The 26,817-nt window shown below is 35.5% G+C and overlaps 1 protein-coding gene across 2 annotated transcripts in view; it reads right to left on the reverse strand.

Moving 5' to 3' along the window:
• Positions 1-747: 747 nt before the first annotated feature.
• calcr (calcitonin receptor) overlaps positions 748-26,817 on the reverse strand; it is a 129,571-nt gene continuing 103,501 nt past the window's right edge. Inside the window, exons 11-19 of one of the 2 annotated variants that reach the window (XM_087295990.2) lie at positions 25,219-25,372; positions 22,466-22,526; positions 22,300-22,366; positions 18,727-18,945; positions 18,596-18,637; positions 10,736-11,397; positions 10,547-10,622; positions 1,543-1,631; positions 748-1,442 (exon numbers count right to left, since the gene is read on the reverse strand). In XM_087295990.2, the coding sequence (XP_087152116.1) occupies positions 11,176-11,397; positions 18,596-18,637; positions 18,727-18,945; positions 22,300-22,366; positions 22,466-22,526; positions 25,219-25,372 (765 nt within the window). In that variant the 3' untranslated portion in view covers positions 748-1,442; positions 1,543-1,631; positions 10,547-10,622; positions 10,736-11,175. The remainder of the gene's footprint in view (positions 1,443-1,542; positions 1,632-10,546; positions 10,623-10,735; positions 11,398-18,595; positions 18,638-18,726; positions 18,946-22,299; positions 22,367-22,465; positions 22,527-25,218; positions 25,373-26,817) is intronic. The other variant, XM_087295988.2, reaches the window with a different exon arrangement.

The following is a 26,817-nucleotide window of genomic DNA, read 5'->3' on the forward strand; positions in this document are numbered from 1 at the left end:
GTGTGTGTGTGTGTGTATACAGTATATATATATATATATATATATATATATATATATATATATATATATATATATATATATATATATATATGTATGTATAAATATGTAAGTATAAATATATATATATGTATATATATATGTGTGTGTGTGTGTGTGTGTGTGTGTGTGTGTGTGTATATATGTGTGTATATATATATGTAAATATGTGTGTGTACACACACACACACACACACACACATACATACATACATACATACATACATACATACATACATACAGTTGTAGACCAAATTATTAGCCCTGCTGTGAATTTTTTACTCTTTTTTTTTTTTTTTTTTTTCAAAACAATTTCAGTTTTGTTTAAGAGCAAGGAAATTTTCACAGTATTTCCTATAATATTTGTTTATGGAGAAAGTCTTATTTATTTATTATTATTATAATTTTTTTGGCTGTAATAAACGCTATATTTTTATTTAAATTTTTACACATGTTATTAGCCCCTTTAAGAAATCTATATTTTGGATTGGCTCCGGAACAAACCACTGTTATTCAATAACACAAAAATTACAATAACCAGCCTAGTTAACCTCACTCAGTCTCACTCAGAAGCTGAATACTAGCATCTTGAAAAATAAAATATAAATATAAAATGCTATATACTGTCATCATTGCAAAAACAAATAAATTAGTAAATAAGTAACTAGTTATTAAAGCTATTAAGCATAACAACAGTATGTCAAAAATCTTCTCACACACAAATACAGTATTTATTATTATATACCTGTATAATTGCATAGCATATGCATTTATTTGTTTTATTTATTAGCAGCTGTTTCAAGAAAAGAAAGTATAATGTAAACTCTTCATGGATGGTTGAAGTTGTGGGAACAAATTGATTAAAAAAATCATTAGGGAAATAACATCAACAGTAAGAGCTACAGAAAGCGTGACATTAAACTGCAGCTGAATCTAAATAAACTGATGCTAAAACACATAAACTATTAATTCAGCACTTGGATGATTCTCTGAGGAAATTTACTGCATGAAATAGAGCTGTCTAACGTTTATAACATTAGAGATGGATTACTTTATTTTTTTATGTTCTTAATGCATCCTAGGTGATTAAAACAATCCATTTACATTTAAAACGCAATCATTTCACAGTGAGTCCAAACTTTTGATGCTTATATACAGAACAATGATCATGTAAAATCATTGATGAATCATGATGCAAAGATACTGAGAGTTATAAGACTTATAAGTTTTAACTATACATGAAAAAATCCTCCTGCTCAGCTAGAATTCTGCTACATTTAGTTGAAAAGATTCCAAACAATGCATTTAATTGCAGGTTATCATCCGCTTTATGGTATTTTTTATTGAACCGTGATTGTTCCGTCTTACAGTCTGCCTTTAGAAAATCACAGTCCTTGATGATGGCACTGCAAAAAAAAAAAAAACAAAGCTATTAGTTTCTTCTGAAACTTTGTCTCGTCCATTGTTTCCATATTAATAGAAGTAGACGTGGGTGATAATTGATACTTGATGAAATGTTCTTCTGTGCAGTTCTGAATGCAGAGACGTGACGGTCTGCGTTCTGCGTTCAGATCAACTCTGAGCTTCTTTCAGGGCTGTCAAGAGATTCATCATGCAGATAAATGGAAATGTATCACACTTGCTGTTAAAATATAATCATATTCACTGTTTGTAGTATGTGTGTGTGTGTGTGTGTGTGTGTGTGTGTGTGTGTGTGTGTGTGTGTGTGTGTGTGTGTGTGTGTGTGTGTGTGTGTGTGTGTGTGTGTGTGTGTGTGTGTGTGTGTGTGTGTGTGAGAGATTCTCTAAGAAGTGTTTATAGCGGTTTTGGTTTGTGTGTGTGTGTGCGTGCGTGCGTGCGTGCGTGCGTGCGTGCGTGCGTGCGTTTGTTTGTTTGTGTTTGAGTGTGATCCTGGTATGACATTGTGAGGACCAAATATCCATGCAATACATGCGCATAACTTGTCCCTTACAATGTTCCTTACAAAATGTCCCCAAAAGTATAGCAATACCAGTTTTGACCTTTTTTACATTTCCCCATTTTTTAAAAAGCTTAATAATCCTAAAGAGTGTTCAGTAAGTGGTAGAGTTTGGTGAAGTAGGGCAATACAAAATACAGAAAACACTGCACATATATGTCCTCTTCATGTCCTCTCCAAATATCCCCTCATGTATAGAAATAGCAGTCATATTTGACCTTATAGGGACATTATAGGAACCAAATATACCCTTGTGTGTAGAAATAGCAGTACATTTTAGGGACATGTTTACCTTATAGGGACCAAATATCCCCTTATGTATAGTAATAGCAGTCATTTTGTACCTTATAGGGACATTATAGGGACAAAATATCCCCTCATGTATAGTAATTTTTAACCTCTCAGAACATTTTTTTTCATGACATTGTGAGGACCAAATATCCCCTCATCTATAGTAAAAGCAGTAATTTTTGACCCTAAAGGACCATTTTACTTGACATGATGAGAACCAAATATCCACTCATGTATAGTAAAAGCAGTAGTTTTTAACCTCATAGGGTCATTTTTTTATGACATTGTAAGCACCAAATATCTCCTCGTGTAAAGTAAAAGTAGTCATTTTGACCTTATATAGACATTATAGGGACCAAATATCCCCTCATGTACAATAATAGTAATTTTTAACCTCATAGGACATTTTTTATGACATTGTGAGGACCAAATATCCCCTCATGTTTAGTAATAGCAGTAATTTGCTGACACTTCTAAGGACATTATATGCACCAAATATCCCCTCATAAATTGTAATAGTAATTTTTTACCTCATAGGGCAATTTTAGTCATGACATTGTAAGGACCCCCTCATGTGTAGTAATAGCAGTCATTTTTTACCTTACAGGGACATTATAGGGACCAAATATACCCTTGTATGTAGTAGTAGCAGTACATTGTAGGGACCAAATATCCCCTCATGTATAGTAAAATCAGTCATTTTTTACCTTATAGGGACATTTTCATGACATTGAGAGGACCAAATATCTCCTCATGTACAGTAATAGCAGTCGTATTTGAACTTATAGTGACATTAGAGGGACCAAATATTCCTTTGTGTATAGTAATCTTAATTTTGACCTCATTGGGCCATTTTTTGATGACTTTGTTTGGACCAAATATCCCTTCATGTGTAGCAATAGCAGTAATTTTCGACCTTATTGGGCCATTTTACTTGACATTGTTGATACCAAATATCCCCTCATGTATAGTAATGGCAGTAGTTTTTGACCTTATAGGGACATTGTTTTGGTCCCCATAAGTTCATCTTATAAATCATGCAGAGTGAAGGATGTTACGGTTAGGAGAAAGGGCGACAGATTACATTGTGTCAATAAATCTCCTCATAAAGGCAGTTGAGCTGTGAATATTTTTGATGGTTCTGTCAGTCTTTATGGACCTGCAGATCTTCTCTTCGTGCCTTCAGGCTCTTCTGGCCTCAGGCTGAGAATTAAAACTAAGCTGAAAATCTCCCAGAGAAACAGTCAGAGCAGAGAAAGCAGAAGTAACATGTCTGACTGACTGTTTACATCTCTTATTTACAGAACCCAATGAGAATTAGCTTGGGTTAGCCTTTGATAATCGCTTAAAGATTTAGTAAACAAATTACCAGCTATGCCAGACTACAGTTTAATCCAGTTTGAAAATAAAATATTAATATGCTGTTATTGTTGTACACAATAACATACAATCCAGATGAATTAAAGTGCAGAAAAAAAATTATAAAACTGAGAATTGCAAACTTAGTTTTGCATTGCAACTTTTTTTTAAATGCATGTAAAAAATGCACTATTTTTCTCAACATATTAGATATGTATTATTTAAATTATAAGCAATAATAAATAAATTATTCATATTTAAACAATAATTAAATGATTTAATATATGTATTTAAAATAATTAATTTAATTTTGTTTTATTTTATTTTATCAACAATAATTTTATTATTTTGGATCCCAAAAGTAATTTAATTCTTTAACTTAACAAATTAATCCTAAATTATTTAACTTTATTTTGTTTTATTCACTAGCCCAACTCAACATTATGACCTGCCAAATAGCCCAAAAATAGCCTTTTTTTTTTTTTTGTCTGTCTTGCCTTAGAATTATGCTGTGTTCATAATAATACATAGATGGGGCAGACCATAATCATATTATTTAACAAATTTATTTATTTAAAAACTGAATCTACTCAACACAGCAGGACCACTGACGTTTGATGTTTTTTTTGCAATGATTTTATTATGAATGATAATTGTACATCTATGTTCACACAGCTGCTCTGGGTGATTCTCTTTCATATTTCATAACAGATTGCTCAGTTATTATGCGATGATACAATCAGCAGTGTTAAAGATGAATCTGAATCCGCCGTCATTGTCTCTAGCACAAAGAGATGAAAGCGATGCAAGCGGCTGGAGAAAAGCTGAATCAAACGCTTTCAGTTGTCATGTTGTGTAGAGTGTTTTGTGTACGCCTGTGATTATGTGCCATTTTACTAAATGAGACTAAATATTATTCTGAGCAGTGTTTGTGCTGAATGCAGACAATGTGTTGAGGTTTGATCAGTCTAAAGTCTACTGAAACAAGCATGTGTTGATTCAGCCTGATCTCACGAGGTAATGTAAGTATTTTACATTTTGTCAGTTTAGTGGCTAATTCGTACGCTTTTGTACAAGTTCAGTCGTATGAAAATGTTCGATTTTAAAAAGGAGGCATGGCACCAAACCCCGCCCCTAAACCCAATTGGTGGATGAGCAAATCATACTAAATTGTACAAATAAGATCGTACAAATTCATACAAATTAGCAAAACAAAATCATAGTTACAAATTGCCGTGAGATAGTGTTGGTTTATTTTAAGGGCTTAAAGTGATAGTTCACCCAATTAAATTTAATTAGTTCATCATTTATTCCCCCTTCACTTGTTCGAACCATGTTTGAGTTTCTTCTGTTGAACACATTTAAAAACAAATGCTGGTAACTGAGCCCATTGACTTCCATAGTAATTTTTCCCCTTCTATAGAAGTTGATGGGTGTCAGCAACCAGCATTCTTCAAAATATCTTCTTGGGGTCATAAAGAGATGGACATGGTCAGCAACATAATGCTTAATTGATATTAATGGGCCCAAAGTGTGCCAAGAAAATATCCCCCACGCCATTACACCATCACCATCAGACTGAACCGTTGATACAAAGCAAGAAGGATCCATGCTTTCATGTTGCAGACGCCAAATTCTGACCCTACCATCCAAATGTTGCAGTAGAAATCGAGACTCATGAGACCAGGCAACAGTTTTCCAATCTTCTATTGTCCATTTTTGGTCAGCCTGTGTAAATTGTAGGCTGTTTCCTGTACTTAGCTGACAGGTGTGGTTTTCTGCTGCTGTAGCCCATCCGCCTCAAGGTTTGATGTATTGTGCATTCAGAGATGCTCTTCTGCATACCTCAGTTGTAACGAGTGGTTATTTGAGTTGCTGTTGCCTTTCTATCAGCTGGAACCGGTCTGGTCATTCTCCTCTGTTCTGTTTGTGAGTGAAAATCCCAGTAGATCAGCAGATTCTGAAATACTCAGACCAACATCCATGCAACTTTCAAAGTCACTTCAATCACCTTTCTTCCTCATTCTGATGCTCGGTTTGAACTGCGGCAGATCGTCTTGATCATGTCTACATGCCTAAATGCATTGAGTTGCTGCCATATATGTGATTGACTGATTAGAAATTAGCGTTAACAAACAGTTGGAAAGGTGTACCTAATAAAGTGGCCGGTAAGTGTAAGTATATATCTGACTGGAACTGCTGATCAAACAGTAGAAAATGAAACTCTGATAGAAAAGTCAATTGATTTTCAGAATCAATGCTGGATACTTCATGTTTAAAATAAAACATGATCAAAATGAGATATTCATATAGTTTTTCAAGGCATAATACTGACCGGTCTGAATCTTAAAGGCATAGTTGTTACAAAAACTATAATGATCCACAAAGTAACAGAATGAAATAAATATTGAAGCATGTGTTGCAGAAGTTCTTAAAAAATTAAGCATACTAATGAAAAAACATGACAGTTGTATGTATATACAGTATGTATAGATTTTATGTATGTGTGTCTTATGCTCAGTCTGAATCGGGTGGGCTTAAAGGGATAGTTCACCCAAAAATGACAAATTTACTAATATATTTTGAGGAATGTTGGAAACTGGGAGCCGTTGACTTTCATAACCGGATAACTATGGAATACTTTGTAAGGCAATAGTTACTGTTTACAAATATGCTTTAAAATGTCTAACTTTTGTGTTCAACTGATGAAAGAAATGTATCAAGGTGACTAAATAGTTTACATTTACATCTGAACTATCCCTTTAAATTCAATAATACACATTAAATTTCATAATGACAACAGAAGTATCTGATGTACAAATGTCTATTTAAAAAGCAGAATAGATTAATTTCCTCAGGATTTTGTCAGTCCAATAATTCTTGAGATAAAACTGTTTATTTTCACAGTAAACCACAAGAATTAAAGTAAATATTGGCATCATTTTTAAGAAAAGCCATTACAAATGAGTCATTTTAGGCTGGAAAATAAGTAAAAATGACCTGCAAAATTTCTGGATTATCCAAAATGATCCTTGCATGCTTATTTTCTCATGCGTCCAAATTTTCACCGTCCTAAATATCTTAACAAGGGAACATTAAATCCGAGTGTGTTTATCAGAACGAGAGTAACGTTGGAGGTGTTTTTATGGCCGTGTTTATCAGAATGAGTGTAATGTTCGAGGTGTTTTTATGGCCACACAGAGGTCATTTGTCAGTGCTGCACCTGTGGAGACTGATGTTGAGTGAATGTGACACCGGCTGGGCCAGAAATATCTTCATCTGCTGCCTCTGCTTCCACAGCCCTGGGCCAGATCAAACTACAACTCCATTACACTCAATGTGATTAAACCTTCACACTCAAACGCCTGCTCCTGCTGCTCCGCCAATTGAGTAAGAGCGGTATGCCTCTTTCTTTAGAAGATATTTTGGGATGTGTGCTTGTGATTTCTGATTTACTAAATAGGGCAAGTTCTGCAGATGATCTACTCGGCAATGGCTGCATTTCCATTACAAAGTTGCACAAAATATGTGTTATACACTCGCCGGCCACTTTATTAGGTACACCTGTCCTACTGCACTTAAACACAAATTTCTAATCAGCCAATCACATGGCAGCAACTCAATGCATTTAGGTAGACATGGTCAAGATGATCTGCTCCAGTTTAAACCAAGCATCAGAATGTCAAAGAAAGGTGATTGAAATGTCTTTGAATGTGGCATGGTTGTTAGTGCCAGACGGGCTGGTCTGAGTATTTCAGAAAATGCTGATCTACTGGGATTTTCACGCACAACCATCTTTAGGGTTTACATTGAATGGACCTGGCAGCCATTTTGCTTTATTGTTTACATTGATTATGTGTTCGCTTTGGTGCAATCTGTTAGTAAACCTGGCCCTATGTATTTGTATGTAAAAATATAAGCCGAGTCGCAGGAAAAAAGTATTAAATACAAGCCATCAAATTTCATTTTATGTACAATGTAGAGGCATGTTGAGTTTGTACACATGGATATGACTCCAAAGAGGTGACAAAATATTGTTTTTGTTTTCTAAAATTACAATAGTTTTTCCTGTGGCATCTCCAACAAAAGACACTTTAAAACATGAGCGAGAAATGTAGCTTTTTTGACTTCAAACTGATAAGAACTGTAGCTCAACTGAGCTTAATGACTGACTGTAAGTACACTGTGATAAATCAGTTTCACGTTAGACTAAAACAATTACATGGCAAATACCACGTCCAGGATACTGACACAACTCACAATGAAAAAACGTTCACAATTTCACCTCAAACCCGTTGAAACACAACACACTATGTACAGCTTAACATCTCTTTTAAATAAAAATACAGTGTCGTAGTCCCAAGTAATACAAAAAATAAACATTTCATACAGAAATAAACCACAAGCTTGTGTCCAGAGTGTCTTTGTATTGGATGAACAAGTTCACGTTGCTAGCAAATGTTAGCATTCCTATAATTGTGAATTGATTTTTGCATGTCATTGAAAGTGTTTGACTCTCATTAAGCAGTAATTGATAGATTTATAGTGTGCGTTTAATATCTGTGAGGTGATTTTTTTTTTTTCCTCTTGCTTTCCTCACAGTTGTTTAGTCGATACACTCATGAATATGTCTGCTCTACATTTGCTTTCATAAATCAAATAGTATGTCTTCAGGCATAGCAACATGATGAGTTGCTTTGATTATAAAAATCCATCTGCAAATGTGTGTCTGGATGTAACATCACCACCAGTGCAAAAGCTTGCAGTCAGTAAGATGTTTTAAAATATCGACAGCCAATCAGAATCCATCCTGCTTTTAAAGAGATCAAGGGTTAATATTAGCAGATTACAAAATAGTTGGAAACTTATAATAAACTGAATGATATTGTTTTCTTATGTACATGCTAATATAGATTATAGTTCTAATACTCTGCTTTAGTGTTTGTAAAAACTTACAATTGTGTGTTTTACGTGATTTTTCACTGCGTGTCTTAAAGGTCCAGTCAAAAAAAATAAAACATTTTTTTTATGTTAGTTTCAGTCTGTTAGTTTTAAGTATATCTATTTGCTTGTGTGCTCCAAAATAGTGACATTTACATTTTGAGGATATAAAATGGATATTAACACCCAAATCTTACAGTTTGTCATTTCCACCTAAAAGGATCAATGGTTTTTTCACATCACCTCATACTTCAGTTTCTCATCAAATCTTCTGACCAATCAAATGCAGTGTAGTATCTGACATGCCTCGCCCCCTAAAGATGCTTTTCAATTGATCCCCTTGTGCTCATCCACTCTCACCGGTGGAGCTGTGAGAAAAACAATACGCTACTGACTGTTCTTTTAAAGGGGAGGAATTGATCTATGTTCCACCCTCTCTTCATTTTTAAGTTAAAATTACGTCAAACATCGAATAGAGAATTCGATGTTTGACATTTCAAAGTACTTCACGGGACTTTTAAGTAAATTAGCATTTTTAAATGGAAAAATTATGTTCAGACTGGCACAAATTGTTAGTAATTGCTATGAATTGCCTTTTTATTTTATATTTTAAATATATATATTTTTTAGAATCTTTGATGAATAAAAGGGACCACATTTGTTTAAAAATTAAAAATACAGCACTATACACATTTTACAGTCTCTTTATATAATTCGTTCTAAAAATAATGTAATAATTTAATAAACTTTAAATCTTACTGACCACACACTTCTGAATGGTAGTGCATGAGTCTATATGTGTAAGAGTGTGCGCAAAATGATTAGCCCTCCAGTGAAATTTTAATGTTTTTAAATATTTCTCATGATCTGTTTAATAAATCTAGGAAATTTTCACAGCATTTCCTATATATACATATATTTTATATATATATATATATATATATATATATATATATATATATATATATATATATATATATATATATATTTATATATATATATATATATATATATATATATATATATATATATATATATATATATATATATATATATATATATTTATATATATTTATATATATATATACACATATGTACTGATGACAGTACATAATATATCAACACAATCTCACGGCAATTCGTAACTTTTTCATTTAGTGGCTAATTCGTACAAATTCGTACGATCTAATTCGTACATTTTTGTACGATTTGCGTATCCCCCAATGACGGTTGGGTTTAGGGGTGGGGTTAGGTGCCACGCCTCCTTTTTAAAATCGTACATTTTTTTACGACTGAACTCGTACAAATTTGTACGAATTAGCCACTAAACTGCCAAAACGTAAAATACTTACGTTTTCTCGTGAGATCAGGCTATATATATATATATATATATATATATATATATATATATATTATGTACTGTCATCATGACAAATAAAAAGGGTTATTAGAAATTACTTATAACTATTAATTAGTTCTGTTAAACAGCACTTGAAAAATATTCAACAATAAATAAATTAACAGGAGAACTAATATATATGCATGCAAATGTGTGTCTGTGTGTGCAGTTTAAGCTATAAATATACTATTTATATCAGAATCAATAAGGCTAAAGTGTTGGTTTATTGTCATTACGCCATTTCTTCAGCTTGAATGAGTCAGTCCCACAAGTAATTTGCTGGCAAACAAAAGCCAGTGAGGAAATGTGGACTATTGATCGCTATAGTTGAATACGTGAGGTGAATTTGGTGCGTTCACGTGTGTATTTTGGTTGCAGAGAGGAAATGCACTTACTGGTGAAGCAGCACTCCAAAAATACTGAAATAATCTGACTTGACAAATACAATCTGCACTCTGAACCACAAGCGCTTATTAAATATATTTTTGTATCTTTTTCTTTTGTTAACAGAATACATTTTATGCACAGGTTTATGAATTCACCTTTTAAATGGTCCACGTTGTTCATCCTTTCCCTCCACACCCGCTCTCAAGACAAAGAAAAGGCAGAAAAGCACAGCTGCAAAAACAATAAAGCAGTCATAAAAATCTTGCAACACAGATAAAAAGCTATTTTCAGATGCGAAATGACCATCAAACGGCATCGGGAACAGGATTCAGGCACAGAAGAACTTTCCTTTGTTCAGAGACGCAGACGCATGAGCGAAGCTTGTCCTCTAGAGAACCATTTCCCAGTAGCTGTAGCGAAACAGTCTCGGAGTCCCACAAATCCGCACATCCTTTGGTTTTTGCAAAGTAACTTTTTTTGTTTGTTTGCGGCCACAGACCCCAAAAGGATGTGAAAACTAGCAGCTTTAAAATGACATATTTTCCGAAAAGTCATTATTTTTCAGATTTCCTTTGCATTTTCCCTCACAGAAGCAGAGCTGCAGAGAGTATAAACAAAGCCTGGTGTAATATTTCAACAGATTTGCCAACACGCAGACTGTGAATGTTCTGCTGTCGGCTCTCTAAGTGCTGAGATGGGGGAGTTTACGAACGTTCAGTCAGAAAGGAGTCTGCCGTCTCTGGTTTGATTGAATCACTTCTTTTCCTAGTATTATCTGTTTTGTTCACGCGTACGTTTCGCCCGTCTTGAGAGCCACGAGCTCGGAGTCCTCTGTTTGTTTACCGTTCAAGTGTTCGCTGTTGCAGTCGTGGTGAAACATGAACGCAGGCACCTCAGTGATGGAGGTTGCGGTGTAGGATGTAGATCTCATGGAGCAGTGTTCACGCCGTCTCTGACCCCACTGCGCTTTATATTGCATCCACTGCCTTTTCAAAGCTCCCTGGACCTGTAAAGCAAAACGAATCCATTTAAAATACTTGAATTTTATATATCATGTAAAAGAATTTGGAGTTTGCATGTTCTCCTTGTTTTCACGTGAGTTTCCTCTGGGTGCTCCGGTTTCCCTCCTAGTCCAAAGACATGTGCTGTTGGTGAATTGGGTGAACTAAATTAGGAACGCACTCAGTGGCGCTTGAATGCTAGCAGGAAATGGGCGTTTTTTTAAACTTCAGTACCGGGACAACACTATTACAGACAACACGAGGGTGTGCTACAGAGGACTGCAGTGTTTTATCGCTCACCGGGTTACATAGAGTGAAGCAGGAAGCGTCCCCACAGTGTTTAACTGGTGCCATGAACTGAAACCTAGGAGGACACTTGAGCATATTACTCTTAAAGAGATTGTGATGTTGTTTGATGCTAAATTGCTTTTAATTGTTTAAATTAAACTGAACTGAATGATATTAAAGTGATGTTTACACCATTTCTGCATTTTGAAATCTCGGCAACAGCTGGAGGTTTACAGTCCACTGCATGTTACTGCAATGTTTTCAGTGCTGGTCCTATATTTCTGGGTTTCTTCCCACCGCAGCCTCGCTTTGGTTCTTTAAAATGGCGGCCACGTGAAATAAGCGTATAGTGAGAAATAGTTTTCTCTGATCTGTATCTTAAATAATAATATTAATAATTAAAATAATGCATAATTTAAATATGCATTTGACCACTTTTATAATGGTGCATACCATTGTGAATGCATAATCGGGCCAATCAGTCTATGTGAGAAAAAAATATTGTAGATCTAGAGCACCGATAGACATCATAAGTTTTCAAAAGGCACTTTTCTTGTAAAATAGGTGTTTGTATCTACAGTTGATATAGTCTTAATGTGTACTCACACCATGTTATCCGAACCGTGCCCAGGCCCATTTCCCGGATTGTTTGAGAAGTGTGAGTGCGCTGAATCGGGCTCAGGCACAGTTCACTTGGCTGGCCCTGGCCTGGTTGGAAGAGGTGGGCCAGAGCGCGGTTCACTTGGCTTTGGCATGGTACACTTGTAGTGTGAGTGCAAAATGCGCCAAAGCCCGAAACTGAAAGCAAGACGTGACTTTTAAGGGACTGTTTCATATGGATTTATTAATCAATATTACTGTTCAGTGAACGCAAACTGCCGTAGTTTATTAATGACGCAAACCACTCATTGCACGACAGCTGCGCACCTTCAGCAAACCTCCTCACTCCTGCTGCATGAGGGCTTTATGATTGTTTGTGAGTGCCAAAAGTGGCGGATCTGTTTGGCGAAATATCTGACTGTGTGTCACCGCATCCCTAAGGACTGTTCAGCGAAATATTTGACTACATGTCACTGCATATCAAACGACTTAAACAGTATAACTAGAGAAATCTCCACTGTGCTGAGCGAGAGCGCTTACTGAACAGCGCAGCATCGATGACGTAAGCGTGCCCAGGCTCGATTGTAATGTGAGTGCGGGCCTTCGGGGGAGACGGGAGTGGGACAAGCGTGCTTTGGACCCGGTTTGAGGCAACTGTACATATTGTGAGTACGGCCTAAAACAACGGTGCTCAAACTCAGTTCTGGAGGGCCGGTGTCCTGCAAAGTTTAGTTTCAACCCCAATCAGATGCACCTGGGCTAGCTAATCAAGCTCTTACTAGGCTTTCTAGAAACATCCGTGCAGGTGTGTTGAGGCAAGTTGGAGCTAAAATCTGCAGGACACCGGCCCTCCAGGACCGAGTTTGGACACTCCAGGTCTAAAAGTCGTCAAATTAGATGCATAGTTTTTGATAGTTTTACTTAAAGTAAACTCTAAAATAGCTCATCATAGGTAGCTGTTGGTCAGTGTGCCTCAAAACACTGAAAAACTTAATACGTTTTATTAAAAAATGAGATGTCGTTTAAATAAATACATTTAATTCACTGAAGCATCTAATACAAAAACTAACATTACCGAAAAAGTTGACCTATAACTCGTTATCATGCACACTGATCTTTAAAACTTTGCAGACATTGTACATTCACAAAAACAGCAACATTAAAGGTAAAAAACTAGAAGTTACTTTTTAATTGAGTACTCATACTTGCAGTTTTAAATGTTAGTTTTAAACTTCCTCAGCAGTGCATGTGTGGGAATTATATGACTCTATTATATTATTATAACCGATTTTAATGTGCCAATTACCGCTCTGGGTATTTTTAACACCAAACAAAGGAGGATATTGGATCAGGCACAAATCTGAAGGAGACGGGGGCACAGGGGGAGGTAAACAAACATCGCCACAAAGCAAATATTATTCTGTGTCAGTGGCCCTTTTATTGTCCTGAAACTGGATCTGTGCTTAGGACACATCTAAATAGTTGGTAGACGCGCTGATGCTGATGCGAGCGGCCTGCTCATGCATAAGCTAATAACTGACCCATTTTCCAGGCCCAGAAATAATTCAGCATGTTTAAAACATGACTTACACATAGACCAATGAAAGGCGTTAATTCATTCCATTCAAGTTAGAGCCAGGAGCCTCATGCTGAGCATTCTAATGAAACTGTGCCTTCTTTGTTTTGGTTTTGTCATGCATATGTGCTCCAAGTCTGTTTTCCTCAAGTCTGCTAAATGCACTTTGACGTGCTTGTTGGTAGTTATTGCCACGTATTACCTTTTTCATGCACCCCCTCACTTCGTAAGCCAATCTGGCTTTCACATAAAACGTTCTCTGAATTGCATGATGTACAAAACGTTGCATTCTCTGCGACTATAACCAGTCAGTGAGAAATTTATAGCAATGTCTGTACATCGCAACAAGGATAGTGCTTATTACTAACCAAAGCCCCCTTTGAATTTTTATTTTTATTTTGGCTAGAATAAAATCAGTTTTTAAATTTTTAAAAAACATTTTCGGGACAAAATTATTAGCCCCTTTAAACTATTTTTTTCCGATAGTCTACAGAACAAACCATCGTTGTACATCATCTTGACTAATTACCCTAACCTGCCTAGTAACCTAGTTAAGCCTTTAAATGCCACTTTAAGCTGTATAGAAGTGTCTTGAAAAATATCTAGTCAAATATTATTTACTGTCATCATGGCAAAGATAAAATAAATCAAATTTTATAGATGAGTTATTAAAACTATTATGTTTAAAAATGTGATAATAATTCAGGGGGGCTAATAATTCTGACTTCAACTGTATATATAATTTACGTATATAGTATGCCAAACTGTACTATATATATATATATATATATATATATATATATATATATATATATATATATATATATATATATATATATATATATATATATATATATATTTATTTATTTTTCTTCGGCTTAGTCCCTTATTTATCAGGTCACCACAGCGGAATGAATCGCCAACTATTGCATATGTCTTACACAGCTGATGCCCATCTAGCTACAACCCAGTACTGGGAAACACTCATAAACTCTTACATTCGCACACACACTCATACACTATGGCCAATTTAGTTTATTCAATTCACCTATAATGCATGTCTTTGGACTGTGGGGGAAACCCACGCTAACACAGGGAGAACATGCCAACTCCACACAGAAATATCAAATGGTCCAGCCAGGACTCGAACCAGCAAACTTCTTTTCGAGGCGAGTTTTTCTCAGAATGCTCAGATAACATCTTGCAAATCTGATGTTTTGCTTTAGTTATGATTTATCAGTTTAAAGTTAAATCTGTGAGATAATTTTGTGAAAATATATCAGAATTTTAGATTTATTCCCACGATTAAATGATTTAAAAAGTATTTATTTTATTCTTTTGTGGAAACATTTTGTCACCTTAGAATTATAAGGTTCTAGCTGACATTTTGGTCAAAATTGAGTTATTGACATATTCTTATCAAATGACAACTTGTTTGCATTATGGGATGTTTTTTTGTTTACGGTTGTTTACATTTTAAGACTTTATTTAAAAAACAAATGTTACACACATACTGTTTGCTATGGAATGCAAAAACTTTGAAGCTAAATATCTCAAAATCATTCAGAACACAGATAGAACCTTATAATTCCAAGCTGACGATTTATCTATGTGAGTTGAATAGGTTTAAAATAAATTCGTAATTTCATGTAAATTTATCAGACAAAAACATTTTATTTTATTTATTTATTATTTATTTATTGCTGTTTTTTTCAATGCTAACTGTTTGCTTTATTTTTTGCATTCAAATGCATTTACATAAATTGTTTAAATTCTGAGAAAAAAAATAAAAACCTTCACTATTACATGAATGACAGTTATTCAGTTTAAGTATTAAAATAGTTTAAATATAATGCATAATGATAAATATAAGCCTGATTATTGTGCATTTTTTAGGATCATCACAGAAATCTTGTCTGTTTATTACCTTTTCATATCTGAATAACAAATGCGTTAAGTTTATTGGCTTGTGTTACAGTTATGCAATCCACAACTGCACAGAATGTGCAATTCAAATACCCAAATATTACATGTTGAACTGAATTTTCTGTTATAAAAAAAAGTTAATTGTACCATGTGGAAGCGCGCATGTTTTTGCGATCGTTTTAGAAATTGCCTATGGGAGAAATGATTAGGAATAATAAACAGCAAGGTTAAACAGACAAACAACTACAAACAATTCATGTTCATGACTATACATAAAAAGTAGAATGACACAATAAGAAAGTATCAGTTTGCAACATCAAGCAGCATAACAAGCTGTTTTTAATGTCTAGAAATCAATGGAAGTAAATGAAACCGGAAGTCTCAAGCCAAAAAAATTTCAATGGCTGTGCCCGCTTGTATGTGAAGGATAAGGTCAATAGATGGTCACTGTCTGCTGTTGTCTTCAAAATGTCCTTAAAAGCATATCATGAGCGCTTCCTGACAGATCATTGAGGGAAGTGACATCAAGCATGGCTGAATCGATGTGTCAGTTGCACAACATGGCCAGGTATTCAACCAGAAACCGTCTGAACGCCTGAATGACTTCCTGAACACCAGCCACTAGCATTCTGCCGTTTTGACAAAATGTCAAACTATCCCAAAGGTCACGTCCTTCACACAGGGGTGATTCTGCTTGAATATAGACCCATTTGACATAGTTTTTCACTCCATGGGTGATGATAACTATAACCATGACAGGAAGAATAAAAGCAATATCCCATCTATCCATCTATCTTATTTGCATCATTTCAGCACCTTATTTTTTATGATCAGAGAGTTTGTGAGCTGGTAAAATTCATTAAGTAAGAATGGGCATTCAATAAAAGTATTATTGGTTACCAATCTTAATGACTCTGATTGGCTACTGCAATCATCAGGTCAACAGAAATGTGTGTGATTGGTTAAAAGGTCTCAGTGCTGCAAATATAATCTGATACACATCGAATTGGCACTTTTCATTCATTTTCTCATTTTTAATGTCAACAGCTGTGAAAGTTCAGATTAAATGTAAATATTGAATTTTTGTTAATTTTCCCAGCATTCTTCTGTTAATTTTCGGACCCCGAATGCAGAGTTTCAAGGTGTTTTTTTCCTGCTAAAACTGATTATCTGTCTTAAATGTGACTCCTGATTTCAACATTCAAACTGGCAGATCATGTTTGGGTGCAGCTCATGTGCGCCTAGCAATTCACCAATGCAAATACATTCACCGGCCACTTTATTAGGTACACCTGTCCAACTGCTCATTAATGCAAATTTCTAATCAGGCAACCACATGGCGGCAACTCAATGCATTTAGGCATGTAGACATGGTCTAGACTGGGGGGGGGGGGGGGGGGGGGCAACCCTGTTCCTGGAGAGCCACCTTCCTGTAGATTTCAGTTGCTACCCATATCAAACACACCTGAACCAATTAATTAGGACCTGAACACCTTGTGATAATTACAGGCAGGTGTGTTTGATATGGGTTGCAACTGAAATCTGCAGGAAGGTGGCTCTCCAGGAACATGGTTGACCACCCCTGGTCTAGACGATCTGCTGCAGTTCAAACCAAGCATCAGAATGGGGAAGAAAGGGGATTTAATTGACTTTGAATGTGGCATGGTTGTTGGTGGTAGACGGGCTGGTCTGAGTATTTCAGAAACTGCTGATCTACTGAGATTTTCACGCACAACCATCTCTAGGGTTTACAGAGAATGGTCTCAAAAGAGAAAATATCTAGTGGGCGGCAGTTTTGTGGGTGCAAATGCCTTGTTGATGCCGTTCAGAGGAGAATGGACAGACTGGTTGCAGCTGATTGAAAGGTAACAGTAACTCAAATAACCACTCGTTACAACCGAGGTATGCAGAAGAGCATCTCTAAATGCACAACACGTCCAACCTTGAGGCAGATGGGCTACAGCACAGAAGAGCACACCAAGTGCCACTCCATTAAGCTAAGAACAGGAAACTGAGACCACAATTCGCACAGGCTCACCAAAATTTGACAATAGAAGATTGGAAAAACGTTGCCTGGACTGATAAGTATCGATTTCTGTTGCGACATTCAGATGGTAGGGTCAGAATTTGGCGTCAACAACATGAAAGCATCTTCTGATGGCTAACACACCATCCATGTCATAAAGCACAAATCATCTCAAACTGGTTTCTTGAATATGACAATGAGTTCACTGTACTCAAATGGCCTCCACAGTCACCAGATCTCAATCCAATAGAGCACCTTTGGGATGTGGTGGAACAGGAGATTTGCATCATGAATGTGCAGCTGACAAATCTGCAGCAACTGTGTGATGCTATCATGTAAATATGGACCAAAATCTCGGAGGGATATTTTCAGTACACCGTTGAATCTATGCCACGAAGGATTAAGGCAGTTCTAAAGGCAAGAGTGGGTCCAACCTGGAACTAAAGTAGTAAGGTGTACCTAATAAAGTGGCCGGTGAGTGTATATTACATCTGTTAGAGTTTTCCATGGAAAATATATAATATTAATATTAGAACTTAAAGGGATAGTTCACCCCCCAAAAAAAGGTTTACTATTTATTCACCCTCAAGTCTGAAAACCTGAAATCACTGATATCCACCATATGAAAAATATATGGTGGATATCATATATAATATCTTCTTTTGTGTTCAACAAACAGAAGAAAGAAACTTATAAAGGTTTGAAACAAGTGTGTGACCTTTTTGTGAACTATCACTTGAACAATAAATAGAGTTAGCGTTTTTGGAGGAAATATCCATCTGCTTACCTCTCCGTTGAAAAAGCAGAATATGGTTGCCACCAGCAGACCCTTATGAAACAGAAAACACGCAAGCATGATCAATGACTTTGAGCTGTCCTTCACAAGTATAGTAAGAGTTAACATTCAGTCTGGGTTACCTGGTAGTGCATTAATATGTGCATGATGTAATCATATATCTCTCCCGCCAAGCGGTTCTCCGGTCGCCAAGGGATAATGACGAACTGAATGCCCAATAAGGGCACCAGAATGAGAGTGGCTCTCACTGCCTTCATGTACATGTTAGACTCCGCTCGGTGCGTATCTCTCAGTTTAGTCACCAAAACCCGTACTATGTTCAGTAGAAAAAATAAATTGACCTATAACATAAAAAAACACAAACAAATAAACTACAAATAGCATTTCTCCAACATGCTCTATTTAGATTTTAATTTCACACCGAGTTATCACAATTAAGCTTGATTAACTGTGAATGAACAGAATCATTGACTCAATAATCCGATGTGAACAGAAAGCACTCTAATGCGATGTTAAATGCAACATTTGTCACTTGCAGCACTTGGAACGTAACATTGCATTAAAAGTCTTCCTCCACATTAAACACGCTCAAGATTTTGTGTTTATTATATCAGCCAAATAGACGATAAACGCAGTTTTAAAAGGATAGGTCACCCAAAAATAAAAAGGTACCAAAAATGAAATTTACTTGTTGCAAACCTTTAAGAGTTTCGTTCTTCTGTTAAACACAAAAGAAGATATATTAAGGAGAAGCTGCAATCCTGTAACCATTGACTTCCATAGTAGGAAAACAAATGCTATGGAAGTACAGGTTTTCAGCATTTTTCAAAATATCTTCTTTTGTGTTCAACAAATGGAGCAAACTCATAAAGGTTTTAAATTAGTCAAGAATGAGTAAATGATGAGGGAATTTACAGTTTTGCGTGCACCATCCCTTTAACATGCAGTGCAGGTCCTATTATGCTTTTACGAGGTGTAAAAACTTGTGTCACATATATACAGTATGTGTCTGTGCAGTTTCAGCTCAAAATATATCAAATCTTTGTCAAATAGCCAAAAAAAGGCAAATTTTTAGGTGCAAGCAAAATCACTTTTTGTGTGTCCCTTTAAATGCAAATGAGCTGCTGCTCCTGCCCCCTTTTTTAGTATAGGGGGAGCCTTAACAGCATGTGCCTCAGGTAGACCAACAATAAAATTAATAAAGGGGACCTATTATGCAAAATTTGTTTTTATAAGGGATTTAACACTGAATATTACCAGATTTTAATAGTAAAAATTCATTAGTTAGATTTTTTTTATGGTTACGCTTCATAAAAAGTCTGCAGAAACACTCTGTGAGCAGGAAAAAGTGGGAAAGCCCATAAGTGACGAGCTTTCCATCATTAGCATAAGGCGTTAGTCTTGTTTTTGAATCTGCTACTATGCTGACGCATTTGTAGCTCCATCCTCTTTTGAAAAGAGCACAATCTCATTTGAATTTAAAGCGACAGTCACTAAAACTACGCAATTATGATCAAAGCCTAAAAGGGGCAGTTTCAAAGAGATATAAAACATTATCTGTGGGAAACTTCACATACACACTCTTGGAACATCAGAGACTTCTACATTTTACATCTTTTAAAAAGAGGCATTCTAGTTCCCCTTTAAAGTATTCTCAGTTTAAAGACCTGATATGCTCTAATATACAAGTGTACACACCAAGAATGCACTCCCATACTTTATAACATTTAAACAAGTTGACGATGTTAGCTATATTTGTGAATTTAAACAATTAGATAAGACACCACATGTTATTACATGAAGAAAAAAAAAAATTATCGGATTTACAAAATCTTTTTAAGGTAAATAGTTGCAAACAAATTATATGGGCTGAATTTAAACCAAAAAATTAAGTTGAACATTACTACATTTAATTTGTTTGTATAAGGAGAACCAATGGTGAAAATTCATCTTTTGGAAGCTTCTTTGGACAGAACTGTGTGTAGGTATTTTCATTGTGTGTCCACAGACATATTAGGGTGATATAAGGCAATATGTCCCTGACGATAAAATAGGATATTAGCAAATCCCTCCCGTTTTGAGGCCCAACTCAACGTGACAGGAGTGAGGTATCCTCGCCCATGGAATTAATTGACAGCCATGTATTAATATGTCTTCGTAGTAACGCATATAATCATATCAACAAGACAGGACAGGCGCAAAGATCTATACATATAAGATCTGTTGAGCTCTCTGTGATCATCTGCACCTCAAGAATGACTTTTACGAGTTTAAAACAGTTTTAAAACCGTGCATGTTTGTGGTAAAGACAGTAAAATCACCATAATTCATCACCACAACCAGATGTCAGTATAATTATAAAAGGAGATGATTTAATTCTGCTTTGTGGACGTTAAATCAGGTTTATTTTGTACATTAACATGACGGATGTCCACAAGGCAGTGTATATTAACATATATATATCCTGTCACATTTGCAATGCAAAAAAGTGCAAAGTTAAAAGCGTGCATGCTGTGTGTATGTGCGTAAACTTTGTAACAACTTTGTGTGTGACTCATCGTTGCAGAAAGGCTTGAATTAACTCCACAACAAATACATCAAATAATCATTGGGAAAGTTCTTTCTGTAGTATTTCTCACAAACGTTACACGAAATCTGCTTCATGTCTGTCACTGTGCTGTCTATCTGACGCGTAGGCATGGTGGGCGGGGAGAAGTAGCTCAATTGCATTAAAGGCACAGGCAACAAAAACAGCTACACCGTGGTTAAGGCTGAAAATTCCAATACTCCAATAAGGTAAAATAAAAAATCTGGTGTTTTGAGCTGAAACTTTACAGACATATTTTGGAGACACAAAAGACTTGTCTTAAATCTTGAAAAAGAGGTAAAATAGGTGCCCTTTAAATTCAGCCCATGTAAATTGTTTGCAACCACTTAGCTTAAAAGTAAATTAAATTAATCCAATAAATCTGTTTTTCAGTGTAAGATACTGTGATATTTTGTAAAACAATGGGGTATATGCCGAAGCATGCTAATAGGACTTTTAATTTGCCAGTAACCTGGGTTAAGCGCTTCCGGCGAATTGAATGCCAATGCAAAATCCGGTGCGTTTAAGGTCTGTTTTCTTAAAAAATCAGCGATCTCCACTAGCTGAGTGATATCCGATTTAAAGTGGGTCTCAGATTGTACGAGAAGCAGTGCATTAAATTACATTTCCCCCGCCATATATTTATAATATGAGCATTTATTTTACCCCAGTATATTCAATGGAGCTTCTGCGTTAGCCTGCCGATTCTGACGGGCGCGTGCGAGTAAACAGCTTTTTGTCTCGTTTTACGCTTGAGCAACTAAATAAATGCTAAAGTTTATTTAACTGAATGTATTTTAATGACATTACAACATCGATGCTGTATAAGGAACTGTATAAAATGGAAAAAAGTTAATAACAGTAACAGTTAATAACAATAACAGGTCACCGGAAGTGTATGAGCATGGGAACAGCACTAGCTCGGCATATACCCTACGGAGGTGTCTGGGAGAGTTTGCATTTTCGCAAATAACATTGCAACATACAAATTCGTAACTGTGCAGATCTTTTTCATGCTCAGCAACTTACAAAAGGAAGTTAAAAATATCAAATGCATAATAGGATCCTTTAATTGAAAACAAAGCACATGTAAAAGACGCTGACTCACTAATAAAGCTGCCATAATGGGGCCGTGAACCACGTAGAGCAGATGCGTCTCCACACTCATCCAGCAGCTAGTGGAAAAATATAATAAATCCCATATCAGAGGTACTGTCCACCAAACCTGGCCTGTCTTCAGTATTTACTGCTGAAAAACACTGAACATTACTCACTTGTCATCAAAGTATTTCTTCCTCGCCACAGCATGGATGGATGCAGGCACCAGGGGGAATCCTGTTGAAAGGAGAATTGAGATATTAGTCAAAAGAAATGTTGTAGCTCTAATGCAAAATGAATGATAACTGTGTAACCGTTATTAGACGGCGAGCCGTGGCCATGTGAAAATGCAAACGTTGATTTACTGAAGTGTTTCAAATCTTAGAGATGAACAAGCTCTGCATTTACAGGCTAAATCAACAACTGTCTTTGATATGAAAGGAGTTGAGCTCTGAAGTGGACGATTATCAATGAATAATGATCCGAATCGCACCTAAACTTATCTAATAACTTTAAATGACTTGGAAAATAGAGCATCAATCTTAAAAGCTACGTTTATAATACATTTGTGATGTTTTTGCTCCTTCAGCTGCTTTATTTAGTGTATTTGTTTGAGGTGTGAGCCAAGGTGTGGCTCGGACATTTGTTTAACCTTCATCTTTTATGGGTAAGTCATGAATGATTAAAAACACACGATTAATAAGGCAAGTGCAGTATAATTTCAGGTATCTGTGCATTCTGTTTTGGCAAATCACTCTTAACCGCTAATTTGGTGCTCGATTAATGTTAATAAGTCTTTATTGTTGCTTAAATAAGCTTTATTTATTTGGTTTTCTTTATTTAAGATAGCTTCATATTTTTCTTGGATTTTATTTTGTAAGTAAACTTTGATACATTTTTCAGGAATCTTCAATAAACAGCATTTTTTGTAGCATTATAAATGTCTTGAGTGATACTTTTAATTAATTTTAAGCACCACTTCTTTTGTTTGTGTATTATTATTTTACTTCAATCACAAATTTACCCTTTTCCCCCCTAAAACATCCAAAATCTTTTTAAATTGAAGGTTTTAATAACATTTCTTCTCACTTTCAAATTAAATATATTCATTTAAAGCTTTTTGTCTATTTGAATTTTCAATTAGCTTCAAACATTAAAACTTTTTTGTCCATCACCTTATATAATAATAATATATATATATATATATATATATATATATATATATTAATTAATTAACTTTTTAACACCTTAAAAAAAACCTTTCCAAAAGTTTTACCATGTCTAAATACATTTTCATTGTTTATCCCCTTTCCAATCACAGATTCATCCAATACACCCCGAAACGTATAGATTTTTTCAATATGAAGGTTTAAAATTCCTTACCATTTTCACATTAAATAAATATTTATTATATTTCTGAAGTTAAAACATTGGTATTGGGTTGTCTAAAAATGTATACATTTTAACCATGTCTGATTTTTTTGGTTTATCACCTTTACGTATATAATTTATTTATTTTATTTTTTAAGCCTTAAAAAATCTTTATTTGTCCAAAAGCTTTACCATGATTAAAACCAATTCTTTATCCCTTTTTATTTTTAATTTAATAACATTTCTTTCTAATTTCAAATAAAATGTTGAGCTTTTTTCATGTTAATTCTTTTGAATTTTAAATTAATACATTTTTACCACGTCTGAAAATGTTTTGTCTAACACCTTTGTATATTATTTGAAATATATTTGTACCATTTTCAAAACTTTTTTAAAAATTTTACTGTGTCAGAAATTTCGCATATACGTGTGCGTGTGTGTGTGTATGTATGTATATATGTATGTATGTATGTGTGTATATATATATATATGAAGATTTAATAAAAAATTCTTCCCATTTTCAAATTAAATATGCGTGTGTGTGTGTGTGTGTGTATGTATGTATATATGTGTGTGTGTATGTATATATATATATATATATATATATATATATATATATATATATATATATATATGAAGATTTTGAGTTTTTTTTTTTTTTTTTACATTTTCTAAAAACTAAAAACGAAATATATATGAATATAAAATAAATATACAGTTGAAGTCATACTTCTCAATTATTAGCCCCACTGTATATTTTTCCCCAATTTCCGTTTAACGGAAAGATTTTTTAACACATTTCTAAACAGTTTTAATAACTAATTATTAATTTTTGTTTATAATTATTTTTATTTTAAAATTTTATTTTTTTAACCCTTTAAAAAATCTTTATTTTTCTAAACTGAATGGTAGTGTATGAATATAAAAAACTTTACAATATAAAGACTTTTAGTAAAATGATTTTTGGGTGAAATATTCTCATAATGTTATGATATAAGGTTTTATTACAGCAGCTTTGCATATTCTCAGCCACAAGGCATATTAAACGGTTGAGGCTTGTCCTCTATCCCTTTGGGGAATGGATGATCCAGCACAAGGTTATCACACAATCTTTAATAACACTTTATTATTTAGGGATTTTTTTGCCCAATTTCTTCGTCCATGTCATTGCTAACACTGAGTACAGGCAAAACAAGACAGTTGGACCCAATCTCCAATGAAGCGCCATAATAAAACTGCCAGTAAAAAGAACACTAATCTGCATCAGAATGTGAAATAAAGCATGACCCCAAACATCCAGCACACTGCGCCCCAACTGTGGATTAGCTGATTTGTCCGTCTTTAAACAAGTGTTTGTGCCGGGCGACAGTGTTTAGTGTTTATGGAGCAGGCGGATGTGACCATGAGCAAATGTTTCCAATAAATTATGGAGCGTAGACTGATGAAACAGCTGCCTATGAAAAGAGGTCACGATATGCTTCTCGCTTTGCAAAATACGGAGGGCGTTCATATTTACATTGTGGTCATTGCTGACAGATGGAGCTGTGTTTAAACTCACCCCAGCCCAAAAGATAATACCAGTGTAGGTGCTGCTCCTCTGCGAACACAGCCACCACGATCAGTGTGTGCAGGTAAATCCCTTCACAGAGCATCCAGAAATAGTTACAGCCCAGCATGTACATGTGGAAGAAGTGCAGCACCTTGCAGCTGATCTGAGGATGGAGAGAAAGAGAGAGAGTGAAGGAAACTGGTGCTTTATGTCAGGGTTTCCCAGCCCACGGCCCCCAAAATAACAATAACTCGAAACCCCCTCTATCCTATAGGTGGATAAATATGGCCAATATACAGTTGATGGGCAACATTTTTAGTTTAGCCCTCCTGTAAAATATTTATTATTTTCCAAATATTTCTCAAGTGATCCCAGCAGGCAAACAGCATCATATGACAATAATATTATTTTAGATTTAGGTTGCGATGTCAGGTGACCAAAGTTCAATGTCTAGGTAACGTTATTTTGATGTAAAAATATGACGTTAATAGTTGGTTGATTTTAGGTTGTGTTGGAAAGTGACCAAAATTCAACGTCAAGCCAAATTTTAAAGGGCACATAGGTTACCCCTTTTTTCATATTTGATATAAGTCTTTTGTGTCCCCAGAATGTGTCTGTAAAGTTTCAGCTCAAAACACCCATCAGAGTATTTATTATAGCTGTTTGAAGTGTCTGTATTATAGCTGGGAAAAGGTTGTTGCTGTTTTTTTGCACTGGGCCTTTAAGGCGAGTCATCCCCGCCCACCGATCCCACGTGCCTGTCAGCAGCATGCCTCAACACGCCCTCGGCTGCCTCAGGAAGCAGATCTCACGTAACGTTTGTAAAAATACTACAGTAAGAACTTTACCAATCAGTATTTGATGCATTTTTTGTGGAGTTGCAACAATAAGTTCACGCACACACAGCGCAGACACGCAGACACACACAAATAGCACAGACACGTAGCATACACAGCATAGACACGCAGGCACAGCAAAGACACAGCATAGAGACGCAGGCAGACACACACACACACATAGCACAGATAAGTAGGCTAGCGCAGACAAACACGCACATACATAGTGTAGAGACGCAGGCAGACACACACACACAGACAAGTAGCGTAGACAAAAATGCACATACATAGTGTAGAGACGCAGGCAGACACACACACACACACAGACAAGTAGCGCAGACACAAACGCACATACATAGCGTAGAGACGCAGGCAGACACGCACACAGAGAGACAGTGAGAGAGACACGAGGCTGTGCTGATGAAGTGAATCTGAAGTGATTCTGGCTGTACTTCATTACACACGTGCACACGTTTTAAAACATGTTAAACCTGTAAAACTCACTCTTGATCACGTCTGATGATGATTGATGATCTTACTGAACTGAACAGACCTTTTATTACCGGTCGCTTTGCGATCGTCCTGTCTTGTCGATATGAGTATATGCATTACTATGGAGACATGTTAATGCGCGCAGCTGTCAATCAATATTGGTGGGCGGGGGCTACGTAAAGTTGAGGTCGATCTGAAAACCGCTCCAATTGGTCCACCATATGTTGTTAAATTTGAAAAAAAAAGTACTGGGTGTGTTTATATCACCCCAATATGACAG

Source organism: Danio rerio, chromosome 19 (assembly GCF_052040795.2).
Source record: "Danio rerio strain M-AB ecotype USA chromosome 19, GRCz13ab, whole genome shotgun sequence".
NCBI lineage: Eukaryota > Metazoa > Chordata > Actinopteri > Cypriniformes > Danionidae > Danio > Danio rerio.